Source organism: Neolamprologus multifasciatus, chromosome 22, assembly GCF_963576455.1.
Source record: "Neolamprologus multifasciatus chromosome 22, fNeoMul1.2, whole genome shotgun sequence".
NCBI classification, from domain to species: domain Eukaryota; kingdom Metazoa; phylum Chordata; class Actinopteri; order Cichliformes; family Cichlidae; genus Neolamprologus; species Neolamprologus multifasciatus.
The window spans coordinates 35,681,693-35,706,746 of NC_140459.1; the positions used below are offsets into that span (position 1 = coordinate 35,681,693).

At 46.1% G+C, this 25,054-nt stretch overlaps 2 protein-coding genes across 3 annotated transcripts in view; both read right to left on the reverse strand.

The window, feature by feature from the left end:
- The window catches only part of LOC146493940 (NACHT, LRR and PYD domains-containing protein 12-like), a 36,621-nt gene extending 36,214 nt beyond the window's left edge, over nucleotides 1-407 (reverse strand). Inside the window, exon 1 of one of the 2 annotated variants that reach the window (XM_085148421.1) lies at nucleotides 69-407. In XM_085148421.1, coding sequence (XP_085004547.1) covers nucleotides 69-342 — 274 coding nt within the window. In that variant the 5' untranslated portion in view covers nucleotides 343-407. The remainder of the gene's footprint in view (nucleotides 1-68) is intronic. The other variant, XM_085148422.1, reaches the window with a different exon arrangement.
- Nucleotides 1-9,644, reverse strand: part of LOC146493938 (uncharacterized) — a 65,412-nt gene extending 55,768 nt beyond the window's left edge. The window contains exon 1 of the mRNA XM_085148423.1: nucleotides 9,547-9,644. Coding sequence (XP_085004549.1) covers nucleotides 9,547-9,635 — 89 coding nt within the window. The 5' untranslated portion in view covers nucleotides 9,636-9,644. The remainder of the gene's footprint in view (nucleotides 1-9,546) is intronic.
- Nucleotides 9,645-25,054: the final 15,410 nt, after the last annotated feature.

Here is a 25,054-nt window from a genome sequence, read left to right on the forward strand (position 1 = left end):
GTCTGAACAACAACAAGAAGTCCAGTTTTCAGAAATGAGTCCATCAGCAGACAGATGTTCAGTCTTACTTTGTACACAGCTGCTCTGACTGACTGTCTGCAGTCCATCTCTGGTTCTGGATCTTTTAACACACTGGGCACAGGAGAAGTCTCCTGATGAAGCAGACTGGTCCCAGTATGAGGAGATGCACTGTCTGCAGAACCAGTGTCCACAGCTAGTAGAGACTGGATCCTTCAGGACGTCCTGACACAAAGCACAGCAGGACAGCTGCTCCTCCTCACAAACACCACTCCTCTTCCTCTTCCTCCCTCTGTGAACACATTTCTTTATCACTAAAAACATTGACTGTTAGTGACAAACATCCAGATTTGACCACACTTCAGTTCCTTACAGTTTCTCTGATTTTATCAACACTAATGAGCTGCTCTTCCTGTCTGCCTGCCTTATTAAACACTGAGCGATGAATACAAACTCAACACTTCCTGCAGAGACTTCACAATAAAAGCTTTCCATCAGAGAGAGTGTGGAATGAAATAAATGATTGTACTGCTACAATATATCCTGCATCATTAACATTGCATTAATCATATAATCTACAGCATTGATACTGCATTAAGATGTTCATTAAAACCTGCTGGCCTCACATTAACCTTTTATTACAGGTGCAGCCATAATGTGTATGCACACATTGCATTTTGTGCTTATTAAAGAGTTGAAGCTTAGTTAATTAATTAAAGGCCGTAAGCTTCGTTCGGCGCTATGTCCGGACGATCTATTGTGTAAGTGACTTGGAGCTATAGAAGGTTAAAACTGCATACACGCTTACAAAACACATATAGTGCATATAATCTAGAAACAGGCCTGAGCAAAGGCCTGAATCTATTCAGCAACTTGTTGCGTTTGAGTTTGCTTAGTAACAGGTGACAGAAGATGTGCTAAAGAGGATGCTGAGTCCATGGGGACCTCAAAGGCCTGAGATCATCACCGATTATTTTTGTTGTTTATACATCATTTGTTGCAGGTCATTTCTCCAGTCTTTATGTTGAATTGAGTGCATGTTCAGGTGAGATTTCTTTATTGGGAAGAGAGGAAACAAAATGGGAGCATAGTTAGCTAAATCTGTTGTTGCTTTCCCATTTAGATCTCATGCTGATAGCCCACGACATTAAAAGAGAGCATTCTAACCATTGCTTTTTTGTTGTGAATGCAGGTATGTGACTGTGCCACACTGTTTAGAGAATTCACATTGTTTCATGTACAGCTTTGAAATATATTTCTATATTCCTTTCATTTGGGAAATTTAACATGCAATGTTAATGGTGTTGAGGTTTTTCTATTTTGGTTGTATAAATTTACCACTATATGGTCACACTGCAAGTGGAAATGTAATCCTCAGAATAATGGAGGATTCCTGCGAGATTTTGTGCTGATTGCCCACGACATTAAAAAGAGAGCATTCTAACCATTGCCTTTTTGTTGTGAATGCAGACCAGAGAAGACACTACACAGAGGTCACATTGGTGCCGTGACTCGTTCATGACGCTGCTGGATCGGGCTAGTGTCTTCTCGTCGTAGCATCATCGTGGAGCATCAGCTTCCTCATTGTTTAGACTGTTGGGTAACAGGATCAAATTTTGGAGACTGTTGGATATACTTTCATATTGGCTTTGTATATTGCCATATTGTATTAAGCCCATCTTAGCTCTTTTAATATCCTGCTAGATATGGATCTAAGTGACTCTGATAACACCCCAAATGTGACTCCCCTTGGTGTGGGTAGGGGTAGAGGGTTCACAACTGTTCCTTTTTCACTGGGTGACTGTCGGGTGGGGCATAGAGCAGCAGGTAGTTCTTGTGGGCTTGTGGCCGATTCGCAGTCAATACAGTGCACTAGTCACCTACCTCAGACCCCCCAATAACTGATGTGAGTCTAGTCCAGGGGTGGGCAATCTCAGTCCATGAGGGCCGGTGTCCCTGCAGGTTTTAGATCTCATCTTGGGTCAATACACCTGAATCACATGATTAGTTCGTTGCCAGGCCTCTGGAGAACTTCAGGACATGTTGAGGAGCTAATTTAGCCATTTAAATCAGCTGTGTTGGTTCGAGGACACATCTAAAACCTGCAGGGACACCGGCCCTCGTGGACTGAGATTGCCCTCCCCTGGTCTAGTCGACCAAATGAGCGACATTGTGCAGCAAATAGGGCAACGCCTGGCTGATAGCATTCTGTCACACCTGACTACATCCACACACTTCGAGCCCTGCATCTGCTACATATACATGTCCTGAGGGGGCGCATGAAACAACAGATCTCCCCTCCAGCCGCTCACTAGATCTCTCTCAAGTCCAGCTGGTGGCTCCACGACAGGTTAAAGACCCACCTGTGTTTCGGGGGGAGAGTTCGGACTCGTCTGTTGATGAGTGGCAGGAAGCCATGCAGAGTTACATAAAGAAGAGTGGCATTCTCCAAGAAAACCAAGCTGAGGAGATTTTGATGCATCTGAGAGGCAGGGCAAAAGATGTTGTGAAATTTGGTGTGAGGAATGGTGGAACTGATGTCCAGCATAATCAACAAGCTATCTACAGACTTCTGCGCAAACATTTTAGTTCCACCCAGTGCTCATCTATGCCCCAGGCTAACTTTTATTCGACCCTGACGAAGGACCGGGAGGATCCATATATTGGCTGAGGCTGAACAAGGCTGCTGATGTGGTTGGTAACTGTCTTAAGGAGCAGGGGAAATCTTTTGAGAACTCTGGTGTGGAGGTTGTACGCATGTTCATCAGACACTGCCCCTGCAGAGACTTGGCTCTTGTTTTTAGAACAAAAACATGTGATAAATGGTCAGCTCATGATGTTCAGGAGGTACTGGATGAGTATCACCTGGGTAAGGGGTTCCAGTCTCCTCCACAGAAGGGTAACTGTGTCTTTGTGAATAAGGAGGTTAGCACAAATGCTACTCCTTGCTTGGCTGACCATGAGCAGAGACCAGCTGTGAGTCAGGATGGCCCTGCTATTGAGAGTTTGATCAGCATGCTAGAGAAGGTGCTGCTTCAAGGCCCAGGCTATGCTCGAGCTAATGCCAGGTGACAGAGTGCCCGACTTCCGAGAATACCGGGCTTAGATGACACACCATGTTCCATCTGCAGAGATAGCTCCCACTCCACACTCACCCACTGTCGGGAAAACAGATTGTGCTTCCTTTGTCAGCTACCTGGTCATTCGAGACGTACCTGCCCAGAGGGCAAGTGTACTCCTTCCAACGGTCATCAGGGAAACTGAACGATCTGCGTGGAGGGGAGGACAGCGCAGATCCAGCAAGTAAGCCTCCCATCTTGGACATGACTGGTATTAATGATTATGACACTTTGTATTCCACTTACAGTGGCATCGTCCCGCCACTGATTGCACAGGGCTTGCATAGGCTCTCAAACACTGATAGCTTATTCTACTCTGCAGTGACTACTAGTAGTGGACAAGTTCTTAAAGCATTAGTGGACAGTGGATCTATGGCGTGCACCATAAGTTAGACAGTTGATGAGAAGCTTTCACAATCGATACCTGATATTGAGAGACGTTCAGCTGAAGACATTGTCATTGTTAGTTGTGGGGGTCACCTCGTTATGCCTTCTGTTATGTATGATCTTACAGTGTTAATATATGGCTTTAAGGTGGTGATTCCTGTTCTGGTGGTTCCGGGCCAGGCTGATGACATGGTTCTGGGCAGCAATGCGATAAAGTGGCTTATTTCGCAGTTAAAAATGACTGTTGGTACCCAGGATGATGCTTTTCCTCATTTGGCAACTTTGCTGTCCTATTCTGATGACTGTGGTGGCAGAGCAATGCCTCCAAGTTTTGGCACTGCAAAGCTTAAGAGACACGTCACCTTGCAGCCCTTGTCTGAACATTTAGTGTGGGCTAAGCTGCCTGCTCCTGATGCCTCAGGGGTGGGAAGTGCTGTCATTATTGAACCCACTCAGTCTCGGTCCAAACCTGGACAAATCCTAGTGGGGCGAGTTGTCACTTCCTTGTGTGGGGATGGCTGGGTCCCTGTTAAAGTGGTGAATCCCTCCGACAAGCCCCTCAGTCTCAGGAGAAATGCTAAGGTTGCTGATGTGTCCCCGTCTTTCTGTGCAGGACTTACCTGAACCTGTTCAAATTCGATCCAGTACACAATACACACAGAACTCGTCGCCCGCACCGAGATCAGAAGCGGAGATGTCACAGTGCTTGTGTGATTTGGGCCTGCAGGACCTGGACCTCTCGTCTTGTGAAGTTTCCCCAGAATGGAGAGATAGGCTGCTGCGACTCATTGAGCAGTATGAGTCCATCTTTTCAAGGCACAAAATGGACTACGGTGAGGCTGCCGACTTTCTCCACAGAATCTGTCTGGTGGATGACAAGCCCTTCAGACTGCCATACAGACGGGTTCCACCATGCCATTACGAGAAGCTTCGCACTGCTCTAGATGAGATGGAGGAGTCAGGGATAATCTGTAAGTCCCAGAGTGAATTCTCATCCCCCCTTGTCTTAGTTGTTAAGCCAATTGGTGACCTGCGCATTTGCAATGACTTCAGATGGTTAAAAGTAAGAACAGTTAAAGATGCACATCCATTGCCTCATCAGTCGGACGCCCTCGCAGCACTTGGTGGGAATGTCTTTTTTTTCTACAATGGATCTCACATCGGGGTTTTAAAATGTCAGACTCCACGAGGACGACAAAAAATACACGGCATTCTCCTCCCCATTTGGCCTCCATGAATATAACAGGATGCCTCAAGGCCTGACAAATAGTCCTGCTACTTTTATGCGAATGATGATGTCCATTTTTGGTGATGAGAACTTCACAAGTTTGTTGTGTTATCTGGATGACCTTATGGTCTATGCACCATCCGAACAGGTGGCTCTTGAATGTCTACAGATGGTTTTCTCACGACTTTCTGACAACAACCTGAAGCTCTCACCTAAGAAATGCCACTTTCTTCGGTGGTCTGTGAAGTTCCTGGGACACATCATATGTGGTGAGGGTGTGAAAACAGACCCAAGTAAAGTGTACTATAGACAATGTGCAAGTTTAACCATTGGCTGAAAGGGAGCCACTTCACAGTGCGGACGGACAATAACCCACTGACGTACATCTTAACCAAGCCTAATTTAGATGCATGTGAGCAACAATGGGTTTCAAAGCTTGCAGCATACAGTTTTGAACTGAAGTATGTCTCTGGCACCAAAAATGTTGTCGCGGATGCACTGAGTAGAGAGCCATTTGTCCAGTCGTGCATAGGCCACAGGCTAGTCACTGAACCTTATGCTGCCCTATTGAACCAAATGCATGGTCTGGTGGATGGGACTGTGCAAGATGTGTTTCGGTGTGCTGCAAACTGCCAGTTGGTTGTTGATCAATCTGAGGAGGAAGCTACCACTATCCTAGCTAACCCTCAAGGTTCTCTCTCATCACAGGATGTTTCTGCTGTGTTGGCTGCACATGACGCTGGTGGTATCAGCCATGTGAGAGGTGTGAGATCTGATATTCCTCAGGTCCCAACTATTGCCCGTCCTGCCTGTACACCGAGAAGTGAACTCGCTAACCTGCAGGAACAAGATGAGGTTTTGGGCAGAGTTTTCTTTTATGTCCGGCGTCTCTTGCCAGGCAGAGATTCTTTTGGACAGGGATGCAGCTTGACATCATCAATCATGTGAAAAGCTGTTTTCGTTGTGTGGTTGGGAAAACCCCGGAGTCGAATGACCATGCCACACTGGAGAGCATTTGTACCACTGAACGGATGGAGCTAGTCTGCATCGACCTCTGGACTGCTGAACAGACTGAGGAGCGTTCATATGTTTGCAGTTAGACGAGGAGATGGTACCATTATGGATGTGTTAATAAATCCTGCATCATCACATAGCACAAACACTTGTGTTCCTGTCATCTGCAAGCAACAGGAAGTTCATTAATAAACGTGGGATGGAGACGTGACATCCAGCTGTTACACACATCTGGGCTCACACGACGAGCCTTTGTCTAATAAAGCAGCTGCTCTCTTCTAGAGCAGCGTATCATCCTCACAGAGCACAGCTGGCACGCTTGTTTCTGTTAGCTTAGCCACTAGGCTAAAGTCAAACTACCCACTGCTAGCAGCTGTTTCTATCAGAGTGTAGTTTAATAGGTTTGATCAACCACCCACCTCTCCCCCAGCATCGTCCGCCCCTCTGCAATCTCCCTCATCTTCACGGCCTGCCTGTCTTTCATCACAGGACTTCATACCTCTCAGGTCCCAGCCATCACATCCACCCCCGGCTTCTGTGGACTCCAACATACACCTCCCTCCCCTGAAATCCCCTCTCTCCATCTCAGCACTTCAAGGGAGGAACAAGCTTCGCAAGATCAAGGTGCAGAAGGCTGCAGGTCCAGATGGCATCAGCTCCAGGCTCCTGAAATGCTGCGCAGATGAACTGTGTGGCATCCTAGGTTATCTGTTCAACGTGAGCCTGTCACTGGGGAAAGTACCACAGCTGTGAAGACCTCCCTTGTGGTACCGGTACCAAAGACCTCCCATCCCAAGGACCTCAGCAGCTACAGGCCGGTAGCCCTGACATCGCATCTGATGAAGACCCTCGAGAGGTTGGTTCCAAACCATCTGCGCCCCTGGTGAGGTCTTCATTGATCCGCTGCAGTTTGCTTACCAGCCTGGCATTGGGGTGGAGGATGCCATCATCTACCTCCTGCACCGAGCTCTGACTTACCTGGAGAAGCCTGGAAGCACTGTGAGGATCATGTTCTTTGATTTCTCCAGTGCTTTCAACACCATCCAGCCACGACTTCTGAGGGACAAGCTGGAGCTATCAGGAGTGGACCACCACATGTCCCAGTGGATACTGGACTACCTCACAGAACGCCCACAGTATGTGAGGAGACAGGGCTGTGTCTCTGATACACTGGTCTGCAGTACAGGGGCCCCACAGGGAACTGTGCTGGCACCTTTCCTCTTAACCCTATACACTGCAGACTTCTCCATCAACTCCCCACGCTGCCACCTACAGAAGTTCTCTGACGACTCTGCCATAGTCGGCCTCATCACAGGTGAGGACGACTCAGAGTACAGACAGTGGACTCTGGACTTTGTGGACTGGTGTCAGCAGAACCACCTGCTGATCAACGCCGGGAAAACCAAGGAGCTGGTGGTGGACTTCCGGAGACGCAGACCCACCACACTGACACTGGTGAACATCCAGGGAGTGGACATTGAGATAGTGGACTCTTATAGGTAGCTGGGTGTTCACCTGAATAATAAACTGGACTGGAGCCACAACACTGATGCTCTTTACAGGAAGGGTCAGAGCAGACTCTACCTGCTGAGGCGGCTGAGGTCATTTGGAGTCCTGGGAGCGCTTTTAAAGACCTTCTATGACTCTTTGGTTGCATCTGTCATTTTTTACAGTGTTGTATGTTGGAGCAGCAGTTTATCGACAGCTGAGAGGAAGAGGTTGGATAAACTCATCAGGAAGGCCAGCTCTGTTCTGGGATGCACCCTGGACCCAGTGCAGGTGGTGGGGGACAGAAGGACTCTGGCCAAAATAACATCTCTGATGGACAGAGTCTCCCACCCCATGCATGTAAATGTTGCTGAACTGCAGAGCTCCTTCAGTCACATTTTTAATCTCATCTCTAATAACTGATAACTGAGTGAAAACTCTCTGCTAGAAATCTGAGCTTATCTTTGATCAACATGTGACTGTTAAGCAGCAAACAGATGTCTAGTTCAGTCTCATTTGTACAGGTTATAAAGGTTTCTAGAGTGTGATCAATGCTCCTGATCAGCTGATCCACACCCTCATGTCCTCCTGATCACATGATTGCAGCTCAGTGTATTCAGGCCTAAATGATGCAGCACTGTCTCGTCTATAGTCAGTACAACACACAGCAGCAAAACTCCTACACACACTGAGGACAGTGAACACATCACTACAGCAGCTTCACGTTCACTGCAGAATCCAGTTTAATCAAATGTCTACATGTTACTGCTGCACTTTATATCTCAGAGCATCTTCTAGCTGAGACCCTCAGACCAGAGAATTAATGACTGTTACGGGGTCAAAGGTCAGGGTTCAAACACAGGACAGTGTTTCACTGTTTCAGCATCAACACTGTGGAACAAACTTGCTGTCACTGTGAGATCAGCACAGTCAGTAAGGTGTAGTAAACTCCTCTGGATGAATCCTGCACTCCTGATTGGTCACATTGATCCAGCTGTCTGCAGATTCATCACTGTGGTCGGCCTGCTGCCAACAGCAGCTGGATCGCTGCTTCATATTTGAAAGGAACTTTCTTTATCAGTCACTTCATTATGGTAAATGGACTGATTCTTATATAGCGCTTTTCTACTCTCTCGGAGCACTCAAAGCGCTCTATACAACATGCCACATTCACCCAATCACACCCATTCTCACAAGCACTTTATCTATACTTAGTGCTATCTAACTAGATTCACACACATTCATACTCGCATCGGAGAGCAACTTGGGGTTAGTATCTTGCCCAAGGATACTTGACATGCAGACTGGAGGAGCCAAGGATCGAACCACCAACCTTCCGATCAGTAGGTGACCTGCTCTACCTCCTGAGCTACAGCCACCTGCATTATAGGAACAAGAAGCTCAGATCCTGTCTCTGTGACACTGAAGGTGAGATTAACAATGGGAGATGCAGTCCCAGTGTGAGCGACAGTGTGTTATCATTTATATATAAACTCACAGGAAAAGAGTAAAAACACTTGTATAAATGTGTGAATGAGGCGAGTATCAAAGTGCTCAGAGGAGAAAAGCTCCATATAAGAACCATTGTTCCCATTATTATTCCAAACTGTTCCAGCCTATAAAGCTGAACTCTGTGTGAACAGCTGACCTGTGTCATGTGACCAAGAACACAACCATGATCTACTGTCAGATCAGGACACGTCACAGTTACTGTGTTACTGTTTAAGAGCACACTGCAACATTCACACGTTCATCTAACAAACTGGATCATTAACAGCTGCATTCACACGTTTCACTTTGTTTCACTACAGATTCAGCAGACAGAAAGAAGTTGATGAGGAAACAACAGTTCAGTTCATTTCTGTCCTGGGTGATGAAAATGACAGCACTGCTGAGGAGCAGGAAGTGGGGATAGGACTGAGTGAAGAGTTTTAGGACAGAGAGTTTGAGAACATCTCCCCTTCCTAACAATAATCTCTCTGAGTATCTGCTGTGTTTGTGGAAACACTCCAACACACAGCGCTGCACATATGAACATAGAAATGTGTGTGAAACAGCTGACATAAACATGATGGAGGATTTATTCACAAACACACAACACATTACCTCTCTGCAGGACGACACACGCCTGATTTAAAGTAAATAACTTCATCTTTAGACGCATCACTCTGTAAGGACACACAGCTGGGTGGAGGTCCAGATGGGTTCCTGTGAATAATGATGGAGCAGTGATGTGAGTGCTGAGCTGTGACATGGAGAAGAGTCATGCACAGTTAGAGATGGTCATCTCACCTCTGAGCTTTGGTCTGGCTCTCATGTTCCCCACACAGAGTTGTTTTAGAGGGAGGGACTCCCTCCTTCTTACTTGCACTCTGACCCATGCTGCTGAATTCACATCAGCTCACACACACTTTCTACCTTCACCTGCTGAGGAAACACAAATCATTCATGTGCACATCAACTGAAATCCTCCTTTCCATCATGTGTGCTGTCCAAATATCAGCTGCTTCTTTCCTGCTTCATCTCAGTGTCAGCTGAATGCATTCAGACAGCAGTGTGAGGCAGAGGAAGCTGCCATTAGCTGCTCTACTATCAGTCCACTAGATGGAGCCGTGAAGCACACACGATGCATTCGCTGACACACTGATTCACTGTTTGGGAAACTAGAAAAACGTTTTTGTCATGAACTGGCTGTGTAATGCAGGCAGGATAGGAACCAAATGCGATACGCGTTTTCACGTCAAAAAGTCATAATAAATAAGTCTCCAATAACACCAGAAAAAGTCGCCAGATTTGTCGCTAGTTGCTTTTTAGAAAAAAAGTCGCTAATGGGGTCTGAAAACTCGCTAAATATAGCGACAAAGTTGCTAAGTTGGCAACACTGGCATCAGCACAGTCACCTATCCTGTCCTTTAGTGCTGCAGCAGCAGGAACACCAGTTAATTTGAAATCTTTTTTCTCTCTCTAAAACACAGTGACAGCAGACTGAGTCAAAGACAGAGACCTTACTTAAACACCAAATATTCACTGACTTTACTTCCTAATCCAGGATTCAAATAGGACGTTGCACTTACTCAGCTTCTTCCCATGAACGTCTTCACTCTGCAGCTCTTTGCTGTCTGGACCAGGTCTGTGTAGAAACAAAAAAAAAATCCTCTGCTTCTTCTCCGTCAGCAGTCCTCTGTGTCTGCAGGCTGTGTCACATTAAACACTTCACACAATGAAAAATTCTCAAGTTCCAGCTTGCAGATCAAAAGGTCAGCTGCTGCACCTTATGTGATATTAATTTAATCAATAGTTAACCTGCAGCAGGTTTCTGCTCCGACTCCAACACACTGAACAACCCTGAGAACAAATCAGATAATGTGGGTGTGTCTGCAAGCTTCAATAGATGAGCATTAAACACTTCACACTAGCAAAAAGTCTCAAGTTCCAGCTCACAGGTCAAAGGTCAGCTACCACACTGTATATAACAATTCACTTTGCAAGAGTAGATAGGCTGACTGTGGGCGTCTCTGCAGCCATAAACAATTTACACATTAAACACTGAACCATAAAAGAAGCTTAAACTGCAGCTCACAGGTCAAAGCTCAGCTGCTGCACCCAGTTATGAGTTTAAATAAATCATTGATCATTATCTTCTCCCTCTCAGCACATTCACTTGGCCTTGGGGTGTTCTGACTGAGCTGCACTGTATGTGTCAAATGTTGTAAATATACTGGGAGTGGTTTTGGTTTTATATTTTGATGTAGATGAATGAAGACAGATTCGTTCTAACTTTTTCAAACTGTGCGCCACGTCTATGCTTTTCTACCTCTTCACAGATAACCCCAGTAATTTTCCCTTGGTCTGTTTCTGATTCATCTTCAGTCCATCGTCTGAGTAACCTGATGTTCATATTTCTGAGTGGAACTAAATGATTCCTCCATCTTTTCTGTTCTCTCTGCATTCAAGTGCAACATTTGGACGTCTGCTGTGTTTACATTTGCCGTGTTTTAAGTATTAAAAAACAAAACCAGTCTTCCTCGTGTTACTTTACACTGGATCCCAGTTATACTTCATTCATTACTGATAAAGTCCAATGGTGTTAATTTATCTGTGGTTCAGAAATTAAATGCAAACTGCTCAAAGGTCAGCTGTTTTTAGATCAATGATTAACCTGCAGTAGGTTGTGGCCTGATGTGTTTGTAAGAGTCTCACTTTCAGGAGGAGAAGATTTCAATGAATCACACAAATGTGAACTACAAAGTCTGTGACACACAATTTACTGCAAACTGCATGAAATATCAGCCTGAAGAAATCCTTCTTCTGCCTTTCTTCTGCCTGTTGTGGTTGTTACAGCTGCTAGTAGGAGAGTTTGTTGTTAGGAGGTGCAGATGTTCTCAGAACAACTGCATAATTGGCTCTTTATGTAGACGCTAAAAGCTGTGAGCCAAAACTCTCTGCTCTGAAACTTTTCACTCAGTCCTCACACTGAGAGATTAGAGACCAGCTGAACTTCTTGTTCCTCCATAACACTGTTTCCATGAAACAGAGCAGAAATGAGCTTCTGTTTCTCAGCAGTGCGCACACGGAGAGCCACTTCTCTCTGCTCAATCTGAACCTGTTTGAGTGAATTGTTAAATGTTGTCATTTTTATGTTTGCCAACTCTGATGAAAGGAATTTCACTGTCCTTCCCCCCAGATTCTCGAGGTTCTGGGTGGGGGGCTGTAATGTTTTATTGCAGATACATCCTATCTGGAAGATCTGCTTCTTTTGATGTAAGCTTCCTGCGTTTACAACCCTTTGGTCAGCAGTAGGTAACACACACACATTCTTACAGAAGTTCACACATACACATACAATGCCTTGTCTTAGAACCAAGTGGGCGTTGCTTTGCTATGACGTGTTTTGTGTGAACTGTCTCTCAATAAAAAGGCAGCAGGAGGAGGTCAGAGTCGGGGTCATTTTCGTGGTGGACACAGACGAGGCCTCCCTTGCGCAAATAATCGATCGATCGACTGTCTTGTTTTCTTCATGATGAATAAGTCTCTAGAATTAGCTGGGCTTGTGGAAGCACAGACCCAACAGAACCAATCAATGTGAAATGTCGGTGAAAATGTGACACACTGTAATGTGTGGTCACATTATGTGATTTAATTGTTGTATATTGTATAAGTTTTTAGGTGTAGTTTTGTTAAAGAAGGGCCCTAATTTTGTCATTTTTGTTGGAGACCCAACATGTGGTGTGATCCCTAGTTATGCCACAAGGGGGCACTTCTGCCCTAGTGAGATGGTTTAGTGTGACACTACTGCTCATCTTCAGATCTGGCAGAAATTAAAGACGAAACACACTACCTGTCGTCCATCTCATGATTTATCTGTTTTTTCAGAACCAGCTAGCTTATCTCGCTGCATGCTGGAGTGGCCGTCGGCTTTGTTGTTTTCTAAACATAAGGCACCCTCTTGTAACAAAAGTACACCACGGTTCCTGTATATTTGAGTTAATGTGTTCGCAGCGACAGTTTGGTGTGTTGTCACAGTTATTGTCTAAAGTTAGTGTAATAACCTGTCATAATTCTGATTGCTCTGCAATGTTGATGTGGAGATTTCCAATATACAGATATACCATCAGTTTATGGTACAGTACTGGAATGTTTGTTTTATCAAACTATGTGTGGGGAAAAGAGTGTGATTTATAGCACTTAGTAACAAACAACAGAGATGACAGTTTAGATTTTTGTTTATATTATTTTAGTTTATTCTGATTTGGGAATGTGAGACAGAGATGTTAAGAAGTTTTTGCAACCTGTTGTGAACACATGAATGTGTATAAATAAAGATCTGGCAGAAGCGAGAGAGGAAACACACTACCTGTCATCCATCTCATGATTTATCTGTTTTTTCAGAACCACACATAATCTGTCGGCCGCCCTTTTGCTTGGGGCGTGTTACAAAAACGCAGCTGATGATGAAACTGTGTCAGATTAATGCCTCAATGTTTCACTGTCAGATTAAAAAACACATAAAAATGATTTCAAGCAAGCAGGAGGCAGATTTTCACAATAAGAGCACTTTGTTTTTAATTCAGTTAATGTCAAACTGTCGTTAACAACTCTGTGTTGTCTCTGTATCCGAGCAGGTTCAGGCATTACTCAAATAATAAAGGCTTTTTATTACTATTATACTTTCATTATGTCAGGGTTCCTGGGTCGGTGACCCAGTGCTTTCTGTTTTGTTCACGTTCAGTTTATTTCGTCACTTCCTGTTTGTTCCTGTGTTAGCTTGTCTCGTGCCGTTAGCCAGATTATGTTCAGCTGTGTACTCACCGGTCTCTCATTACCATCCTCATCAGTCTGTGTATTTAAGTCTTCTGTTTCTATTCGTTCTTTGTCGTGTCATTGATGATGTTCGTGTGATGTTGTCCTCCCCGTGTTCTCTCAGTCAGTCAGCCATTCAGTGTTCCAGCCAGTCAGTGTCCGTTCACCCACTGTTCCTCCACTCCTTATAATAAACATCCACCAGTCTTCACCTACCTGTGAGTCCTGCGTTTGGGTTCCTTCTTCCTCGCCTCCACACAACGCCTGACAGAATGACACGACCCGTGCCACGAAGACACGATTGGGACCCAGCGGACTCGGACCTCAACGAGCGGCAGGTGGCAGCGCTTTACCGTTGGGCAGAGTTGGTCAGGGGAAAACAGCGGCTCTTCGCGGAGCGAGAGCACGTCTTCGAGGGGACTCGCCTGGCTCTGGGCGGGCCTCGGAGACGCCGCGTTCCCCCACCTGCTGCCACACCTGCCCCGGAGCATTTGCCGCGGAGAGCGGACGTTTCATGCCGCGTTTCGGCCGCTCCCTCTCTCGCCGCTCCGCTCCTCGTCCACACATCCGCCGCCTCATTCGCCGGACCTCCACCTTCGCCAAGGCACCTCGGCTACGCCTCCCACCTCGGCTCCATGGAGGCTACCGCGCCAGAGGCTCAGCCGTTTACCCCGGCCGCTTCCTCTTCCCGGAGAAAGCGGCGCACACGCCGCCATAACACGGACTATTGTCAACAACTCCCGGTGGTGAGTTCCGGTAATTGTTTTCCACCCTCCTCATTTGACACTTCACCCAGATTAACTAAGGGACTCATCTCCGATTCATGGGGAGATTCCCTCCTGGAGGATGTAGACTGGGAAGAGTATTTCTGCTGTGCTCCCGCAAAGACTGTAAATCGTGGTGGCAGAAGAAACAGACCGAACTCTGATAAACCTGCCAGTAGCACACACCCGGTCACCATTTCCACACCCGTCACTCAGCCATTCCCCACCAGCACGGCAGCCCAGATTTGGCCTTCTTCTTCAGCCATTTCACCCCCTCAGATGTCTAGGGCCCGGCCTACACCCACACCGGTGCCAGCTCCCAGGAGGAAGGCAGCTGTGACGCAGTCTACCTCCACATCCACTCTTGTTTCCCGGGTGGGGGTGACTGGTGTCCAGCCACCTCCCGTGCCTGTCCCAGCGCCCAGGCTGAGGGGAGCCTCAACCCAGCCTGACCTCCCTGGAGGCTTGGAAGAGCTAACCGGCCCACCTACTACTTCACCTCTTCACCCACCTCCTGATCCAACCTTTCACGCCCTCGCACTGTCCCTGGTTAGGCTAGCTGAAGTGTCCCCTGCTCAGGCACCAGCCTTATTAGCCCAGGCCGCAATCTTATCCCCCTCGGTAACTCTGTCATTAGCTCAGCCATTAGCATCGCCAACCTCTGTTCATCCCTTAGCTTCCCCACTCCAGTCAGTTCACTCACCTGCTCTTCAGCCTTCCCTCCAGTCCCCTGTAGTCCAGTCTCCTCCCGTCCTCCAGTCCCCTGTAGTCCAGTCTCCTCCCGTCCTCCAGTCCCCTGTAGTCCAGTCGCCTCCCGTCCTCCAGTCCCCTGTAGTCCAGTCGCCTCCCGTCCTCCAGTCTGTCCAGTCTGTAGTCCAGTCAGTCCAGTCGCCTCCCGTCCAGTCAGTCCAGTCGCCTCCCGTCCAGTCAGTCCAGTCGCCTCCCGTCCAGTCAGTTCAGTTCCCGGACCTGCAGCCACAGCACCCAGAGCCAGCTGTGAGCCCTCCTGCTTGCCAGCCAGGGGCCTCCGCTCCCACTGGCCCGGCCGCTCTCCAGCCAGGGGCCTCCGCGCCCGCTGGCCCGGCCGCTCTCCCGCAGGGGCCTCCGCGCCCGCTGGCCCGGCCGCTCTCCCGCCAGGGGCCTCCGCGCCCGCTGGCCCGGCCGCTCTCCCGCCAGGGGCCTCCGCGCCCACTGGCCCGGCCGCTCTCCCGCCAGGGACCTCCGCGCCCGCTGGCCCGGCCTGTCTCCAGCCAGGGGCCTCCGCGCCCGCTGGCCCTGCCTGTCTCCAGCCAGGGGCCTCCGCGCCCGCTGGCCCTGCCTGTCTCCAGCCAGGGGCCTCCGCGCCCGCTGGCCCTGCCTGTCTCCAGCCAGGGGCCTCCGCGCCCGCTGGCCCTGCCTGTCTCCAGCCAGGGGCTTCCGCGCCCGCTGGCCCTGCCTGTCTCCAGCCAGGGGCTTCCGCGCCCGCTGGCCCTGCCTGTCTCCAGCCAGGGGCTTCCGCGCCCGCTGGCCCTGCAGCTGTGGCTCCGTCACCCCCGGCTCCCGTGCCGTCGCCTGGTCCAGCCTCAGCCTCAGCGTCTGCTTCGCCTGGGCCGGCCTCAGCTTCAGCTCCAGCTTCTGCTTCGCCTGGTCCGGACTCAGCTCCAGCTCCAGCTTCTGCTTCGCCTGGTCCGGACTCAGCTCCAGCTTCTGCTTCGCCTGGTCCGGACTCAGCTTCAGCTTCTGCTTCGCCTGGTCCGGACTCAGCTTCAGCTTCTGCTTCGCCTGGTCCGGACTCAGCCTCGTCGCCAGCTTCAGCTTCGCCTGGTCCGGACTCAGCCTCGTCGCCAGCCTCTGCTTCGCCTGGTCCTGCGGCTGCCGCACCGTCGCCCCAGCCCCGTTCTGGGCGTCATCGCCGGCGCGGCCGCCCACCGGACCTGCTCAGCCTTCCTCGCGGCCGCCGCCGCCTTCCTCGCGGCCGCCCACCGGACCAGCTCAGCGGCCGCCGCCACCGTCTTCCTCGCGGCCGCCCACCGGACCAGCTCAGCGGCCGCCGCCGTCTTCCTCGCGGCCGCCCACTGGACCAGCTCAGCGACCGCCGCCGTCTTCCTCGCGGCCGCCCACCGGACCAGCTCAGCGGCTGCCGCCGTTTTTCTCGCGGCCGCCCACCTGAACTGTCTCGTCTCGGCCGCCGGCCACGCGGCCGCCCACCTGAACTGTCTCGTCTCGGCCGCCCACCTGAACTGTTTCTGTTTTGGACTCCGTCCCTCCGTCCTGGGCCCCCTCCGCCCGCCCTGTTCTGGTTTTTCTTTCTTTTGGCCGTCGGGTGCCGGCCTTTGGAGGGGGGGGTACTGTCAGGGTTCCTGGGTCGGTGACCCAGTGCTTTCTGTTTTGTTCACGTTCAGTTTATTTCGTCACTTCCTGTTTGTTCCTGTGTTAGCTCGTCTCGTGCCGTTAGCCAGATTATGTTCAGCTGTGTACTCACCGGTCTCTCATTACCATCCTCATCAGTCTGTGTATTTAAGTCTTCTGTTTCTATTCGTTCTTTGTCGTGTCATTGATGATGTTCGTGTGATGTTGTCCTCCCCGTGTTCTCTCAGTCAGTCAGCCATTCAGTGTTCCAGCCAGTCAGTGTCCGTTCACCCACTGTTCCTCCACTCCTTATAATAAACATCCACCAGTCTTCACCTACCTGTGAGTCCTGCGTTTGGGTTCCTTCTTCCTCGCCTCCACACAACGCCTGACACATTAGTCTCCAGGTTGATGATTATAAAAAGAAGTATTCAAGTTTTTATCATTTCAGGCTGAAAATCAACATGAATTTGGTTCTAATCAAATAAGCTCCTTTAATGTCTGTCATTAAAATCCTCACACAGAGTAAAAAAGGCGACATTAACATTAAAATACATGAAAGAAGCTTCAGCTAAGAGCTTAATGCAGTCATCATAAGCAGTTCATAGCAGTCACAGCTCTTTATTATGCAGCTTTGCAGGAATTAAAGTGACTGAAGTGTCAGAGTTTGTGTGAGAAGCTGCTTTATGGACAGCTGTAGACACTTTTTTATTATTTCTTTATAAATCAAACACACAGGTTTGTCTGTAGATGATTTAAAGTGTGTCGTTGTGCAGTTAAAGCTGTTTGTGTGACGCCCTGACCTCCTGTGATTGAAACACAAATTAACTCAGAGACACAGACCGATGCGACAAAACCAGTAAGTAGGTGTACAGCGTACACTGTAGTGTATAGCACACAGGAGTATTAGCTTATTATGTACACGTTGGTAAGCTGTCTTGTTGCAACTGACGAACTGAAACAAATGAGCGTGCTGTGTGTGCAACAGCGTGACAAACATTACCTGTCCTTTTATTAACTGCACAAGTAGTGCTGGTCATAGCTGCTGGCTACCTGTGTAAGGCTGTCATGGGTCTGTAGCTCTGTCACCGTTTTAGGGAACATATTTAGTTTTAAAGTAAGTTTCCGGGCTTTTCCTGCCTTTCTGGAGGGATTATATTTCACTAAAAAACGATCTAATATGCATGTCCACATAATTATGCAGTATTATAATTATAATACATTAAAAAACACGCTGTATTTTAAAGAACATACATTAAGAAGCAGATTATATTAGATTTATATTTTAAATAAGACAAAATTTGGATTTTACAGCAGTAAAATTATTGTATCTCTACAGTTTAAAAATGTAATAAGCTTTGCCCCTGCACAGAGTGGATAGTGAAACAAATGGAATCATCATAAATACATTATTTCATATTTATTACTTCCCCCTCCTCATTGCTTTATTATTGTAGCTCTAGTAATAAATAATAATGTAATGATTCTGGATCAGCACCGTGATGCCCATAGTATATACAGTATTCTGAAGAAGGTCTAAAATGTCACTGTGCGTGCATGTGTGTGTTTTATTTAGATGGATTTAAAAAAAATATTACTCGTGATATAACATTGTCCAGACATGGCTGGTAAGGACATGAGGAGGAAACAGTAGAGCTGTGTGAGGCTACTAAAGGCAGTGCTATAACATTTTTCTGTCATCATTTTATTATAGATTAAGTGCAAGAGTTGTTAGGTGTGGATAATTAGATTATAGTTTATTGCAATAGCAAGTTGTGCCTTGTTCTCAGATAGACAGCAAGTGGAGAGTGATATATGAAATAATGGGATGGAAGGAAGAAGAGAAGCAAAGAGTGATTCACAGGCACAGCCTAAATTATTTCTCACAGTTTTTTGTTGCTTTATGGTTCCAAGCGCTGTCACCAATCTTTGCATTTTGTTATTATCTCATGACACTTGTTTAATCAGCTACCATCTCTCCTATGGACTTTTTAATGTCTACAGTCTCAGATCAACACAGCCCTGCCCTTCCCATATTAGATTCTTGATGAATGTGTGTTGTTGTTATTCAGCCTGGTTCAATGTGCCCCTTTTTAACTTTGAGCACCCGCCCCTTTAAACCTCTCTGCACGGCCCTGCAGAGCGTTAATCAAGCTAAAAATTAGCATGGCTAATGCTAAGAGAAAGTGGAAGGTCTATCACTTATCTGGATATCACAATGTTTAAATGACTGAAACAGAAAGACTGGACTGGCCAAAGGCTGTGATTGGGGAGTCACCCTACTGCCATCTAGCTAAGTATTACATGGAGCACTGTTTACTGTTTACATGCGAAAGCTACTCGCTAACTCTGTGTGGGCTATGCTGTACAATCACACAAAGATTAAAATAATATAAAACAAAATAAGAGACGATACATCAAGGGAAATTTACAAGACAAGAAAAAAATACAGTTATAAGAAGATGTTACACAGGGTAGTATACACACACAAACACACACTACTTTGAAAAAAATTAGACCGTGGATGTATATTGGATGCAGTACCATGAAAAACTAGTTTTGTCCTGCAGATGGCGATCTTACACCATGTTCAGAGAGCCGACACTTTGATGATGCTGGTCTACTCAACTTGTATTTTTGAAAACGCAGATTTTTCTATGCGTTTGCACCTTCTGTCCACACGTAAACTGCGTTTTTGGTCACTGAAAACGGAGATTATTAAAAACTCCTGCCAGGGTGGAGATTTTTGAAAACTCCGTTTTTGCATTTACTTGTGGATGAGGAAAACGGAGAAAACGCAGCGTCACAGGTGTGTGCCTTTTTGACGTCACACTGTACGCCAGGTTATTGTTTCGGTGAAATGAATTTCTACAATGGTGGACTTAGACAAAATACCATTATTGTTAATTTTACTCTCTGCAATGTTTAAATGCTTGCATATACACACACAGTTACTGTCACTCCACACATAGGACTCAGTTCTGCTTCTATGCACCATCTTTGGCCAACATTTCTACACAGTTAGGAATATATCGCCACCTGCTGCTTTGGCATGTTCCTAGCAGTTTTTGGCTTTTACGTGTGGTTTTTTTAAAAACGAAAACGGAAAATCTCAGTTTTCAAAAATACCCGTGTACGTGTGTATGTAGCCTTACTTTTAGCCTGGGTTGGACTATATATGAGCAGCTTCCACTCTGGTTTTCACTCTTAAATACACTTGTTTTATTTCACTTGTAAAAGTTGAAAAATAAATATTTTATAGCAAAATTATTTGTTGGTACATTTTTTGATTGTCAAATATCTTGTTTGATTTGAGGAATGAACAGTTAAGGTGGAAAAAATGTATCAGGTTAGAATAGTGGTGCTGTAAATCAGTGAAGATGTATAATGTAATTTAAAATGTTGATAATGGTTGTAGTGGGCTTGTAATGTAAATGTGGTCTGATTAAATGGGACATTAATGGTGACGCTGCATAAACCTGATAAAACAGTTCTATTAGTGGGTCTGTGTGATCAGCATCAGTGGGTTAAGGTGAGGCCTTGACTAGTAGAACGTCATGTTGGTGACAACACATGAGCCAACATCAGACTCCGAGCGCTACAATGATAAAGATCAGAAGATCCAGTGACATCAAGCGTTACCTGGCAACAGAAGTCCTCATCTGACTTTATTGGAGGATATTTACACCAGCAACACTGTTTAGTTTGATATGACGGATTAATTCAATTCAATTCAATTCAATTTTATTTATATAGCGCCAAATTACAACAAAAGTCGCCTCACATGCGCTGTGATATCCAGTTCATCTGTAATAGATACTGGATCTAATCAGTCAGCAGATATTTGATCACCTTATTTATAACTAAACTAGAAACAAACACAACTGTGTTGGTGATTCATGCAAACTTGCATATCAGCCTTTGAAGGTTTTGTAGTATTGAGAACAAAGAGGTTGTGTTAGGGCTGAAAAGCCCGACTTGTTCTCCTCTGCAGGTCATCAAATGCACTACAGAAGTTTGTATTTGCACAAGCCTGTATATGTTTGATGGCTTTATTATTCTCTGTTCAAAGACAATAACTGTGGAAAATGTCTCATGTAGTATCAGCTTCATTTAAAATGACTGCAAACATTTAGAGAACATGTGCTGCTGTTTGTCCTACATTTCAACACTGAATGAACCCTGAAAACGTGATGGCAGCTGGCAGATTGGAGTTCACAGGAAATATCGGCTGTATGAAGACTGGAAATATAGATGATAAAAATATGCAGCCAAACATTTGTGGACATGGATAAACTATCTGATCCAAAAAGCAGGAAGTGACACAGCTAGAAAATGAAAGTGTGTAACAGCTGAAGTCAAATGTAATGCAGAGTTGAATCTGCACTTGGATCATCTGTGAAAGGTCCACATGTAGGGATTACATGAGTCCTGATGTTTGTCAGTGCAGCTTGATAACTCCATCTACTGTGGGCTACATATACTGGGCTGGTAGCTCCATAGTGTTGGAAAGAAACTACTAAATGTACAAATTTTAAAATCTGAGGCTCTTCTAACACAGGAGCCATGTTGAGTTTAGATCACAGCTGACCACCGGCAGTCTGAAATGGAATGAAGCCCATTGACAGCCAGCAGGTCTAAACAGGAACGCACCCATTTGTATGCGTGGCAATGATGTGGCTGCAGCTGATACAGGATTGGTTCAAACTAAACATCAGACGCATTTCACAGAGTTTACAAATAAACTCACGTTTTTATCTTTGAAGATCATCATAAAGTAGAATTTATGGTCCAGTAGAAACAGAAGGAGGTTTGAGCCCTTCTGATGCAGCACAAACAGGATTTGGAGGAAGATGTTAATAGATTAGAAAGAATTGTACACTGTGAATCAATGCAAGTCTTTCTAGATAGACAGATCTTTAATGTGGAAAACCTCAGCCTTTGTTCGTTCAAGCATCACCACTTCTCAAATCCTCTGGCAGGGTCTGTGGGTGATGTGTTTAATTGTTAATTGATCACCCGGTTGAGTGAACGCTGCCGCAACTTGCTGCCGCTACTCACCGGTATCTTTTTATCTTTTATTTATATATTCTTTGATACATCATGCAAGTGCCTGAGTATTTTGGGTCTAGTTCATCTGCCTGTCTGTTTTGGCCGTTGTTCAATTCAATTCAATTCAATTCAATTTTATTTATATAGCGCCAAATCACAACAAATGTCGCCTCAAGGCGCTTCATAGATACAGAGAAAAACCCAACAATCATATGACCCCCTATGAGCAGCACTTTGGCGACAGTGGGAAGGAAAAACTCCCTTTTAACAGGAAGAAACCTCCGGCAGAACCAGGCTCAGGGAGGGGCGGCCATCTGCTGCGACCGGTTGGGGTGAGAGAAGGAAGACAGGATAAAGACATGCTGTGGAAGAGAGACAGAGATTAATAACAGATACGATTCAATACAGAGAGGTCTGTTAATACATAGTGAGTGAGAAAGGTGACTGGAAAGGAAAAACTCAATGCATCATGGGAATCCCCCGGCAGCCTACATCTATTGCAGCATAACTAAGGGAGGATTCAGGGTCACCTGGTCCAGCCCTAACTATATGCTTTAGCAAAAAGGAAAGTTTTAAGCCTAATCTTAAAAGTAGAGATAGTGTCTGTCTCCCGAATCCAAACTGGAAGCTGGTTCCACAGAAGAGGGGCCTGAAAACTGAAGGCTCTCCCTCCCATTCTACTTTTAAATACTCTAGGAACAACAAGTAGGCCTGCAGAGCGAGAGCGAAGTGCTCTAATAGGGTGATATGGTACTACAAGGTCATTAAGATAAGATGGGGCCTGATTATTTAAGACCTTGTATGTGAGGAGCAGGATTTTGAATTCAATTCTGGATTTAACAGGAAGCCAATGAAGGGAAGCCAAAACAGGAGAAATATGCTCTCTCTTTCTAGTCCCTGTCAGTACTCTTGCTGCAGCATTTTGGATTAACTGAAGGCTTTTCAGTGAGTTTTTTGGACATCCTGATAATAATGAATTGCAGTAGTCCAGCCTGGAAGTAATAAATGCATGAACTAGTTTTTCAGCGTCACTCTGAGACAGGATATTTCTAATTTTAGAGATGTTGCGCAAATGGAAGAACGCAGTCTTACATATTTGTTTAATATGTGCGTTGAAGGACATATCCTGGTCAAAAATGACTCCAAGGTTCCTCACAGTGTTACTGGAGGCCAAGGTAATGCCATCCAGAGTAAGAATCTGGTTAGATACCAAATTTCTAAGCTTTTCAGCACCGAGTACAATGACCTCAGTTTTATCTGAGTTGAGAAGCAGAAAGTTAGTGGCCATCCAAGTCTTTATGTCTTTAAGACATTCCTGCAGTTTAACTAATTGGTGTGTGTTATCTGGCTTCATGGACAGATAGAGCTGGGTGTCATCTGCATAGCAGTGAAAATGTATGCTATGTCTTCTAATGATGCTGCCTAGGGGAAGCATGTATAATGTAAACAGAATTGGTCCTAGCACTGAACCCTGTGGAACTCCATAATTAACCTCAGTGTGTGAAGAGGACTCTCCATTTACATGCACAAATTGGAGTCTATTAGATAGATATGATACAAACCACTGCAGTGCAATACCTGTAATACCTACAGCATGTTCTAATCGCTCTAATAGAATATTATGGTCGACAGTATCGAATGCTGCACTAAGGTCAAGAAGGACAAGCACAGAGATGAGTCCACTGTCAGAGGCCATAAGAAGATCATTTGTAACCTTCACTAAAGCTGTTTCTGTGCTGTGATGAGCTCTGAAACCTGACTGAAACTCTTCAAATAAACCATTCCTCTGCAGATGATCTGTTAGCTGTTTGACAACTACTCTTTCAAGGATTTTTGATATGAAAGGTTGTCTCCCTCTGTTTGGCTTACCTGATGTTTGGCTTACCTGATGTCATCCTGCGTGATGTGGCCTGGCAGGATTTGCGTCTTCCTCATGTGGATCTGGATTTTTATGTCATTGGTCTACTGACCTAGTGCTGGACTTTACCAATACTCAGCTGACGAGCTTCTCCACCACCGGCTGCGCTTCATCTCCACACAGATATCGCCTTCCTCCCTCACCGAAAGTACATTCACTGGGGCTCTCGTCGGAATTTTCACCATGACGCTGCTAAGCCAATGCAGTCCCTCTGGTCCACTTCCCGTCGTCCTCCACAGAACTCCGACAGGGCGGCTGACCACAGTGTCTTAGCCAGCCTGTCCAGGTCGGCTAACACCTCTGCCCAGTCTGACAGCACCGATGTCAACTTCGGCCTCCTTAACATCCGCGCGCTTACGAGCAAGGGTCATCTAATTCGGGAAGTTTGACTTCTTCTGTTTGACTGAGACGTGGCAACAGCCCAATGACTTTTCGCCGCTCACCCCCTTCCCGGGGTTTGTTTACACCTGCCAACCTTGTAAGTCTGGCCGTGGAGGTCTCGCGGTAATCTATCGCAAGAACTGGAAAGTCACGCCATTGTCTGTACCTGTCTACAGTTCTTTTGAATCCGTTGTTTGTCAACTGTCAGGACCTGTTCAAACTGTTATAGCTGTTATTTACCGCCCTGCAAAGTCTAATTCTGTCTTCATAAGTGACTTTGTTGATCTGCTGACTCACATAGCTATGGTTTCCCCTAATATAATACTCCTGGGAGACTTTAATATTTATATGGATAACAGTGATCATCCTCTCACCAAAGACTTCTCATCCTGCCTCGATAGTATTGGCTTTAAACAACACGTAAACCTTCCTACTCATACTAAGGGCCATACTTTGGACCTAGTTTGTTGCTCTGGACTTACTCCTTTCAACTGCAAAGCTGATGAACTAATAATTTCTGACCACTTGCTTCTTTCTTTCAATATCAAAATGACTTTTCTATAACCAAGAACCTTCGTACCATTTCTTTTCGGAATATTAAGAAAATCAATCCTGATACTCTTTCTTTTGCTTTCTCTGGTCATTTGCATTTTCATAACCTGCTCACCCAAGACCACTTAGTTTCCTATGATAACTCTAGTCTCAATAGTATTCTAAACTCTGTTGCCCCACTCAAAACCAAATCTGTATCATTCTCTCAGTCAGCACCCTGGTTTACTGCACTGCAAAAGGACGACAACTTGAATGCCTTTATGAGAAAACTGGTCTGGATATCCCCAAGGAAATGTTTAATAATCATATTATGTATTATAAGGAGTGCATTAATCAAATAAAATCTGCTTACTATTCCACCATTATCTGTTCAAAAGATGACTCAACCAAGATACTGTTTTCACTGTTCAACTCTTCTTTGAGGTCACTAGATTTTTTACCTGCTCACCCCAACCCTTCGCAGCAGATGGCCGCCCCTCCCTGAGCCTCATTCTGCCGGAGGTTT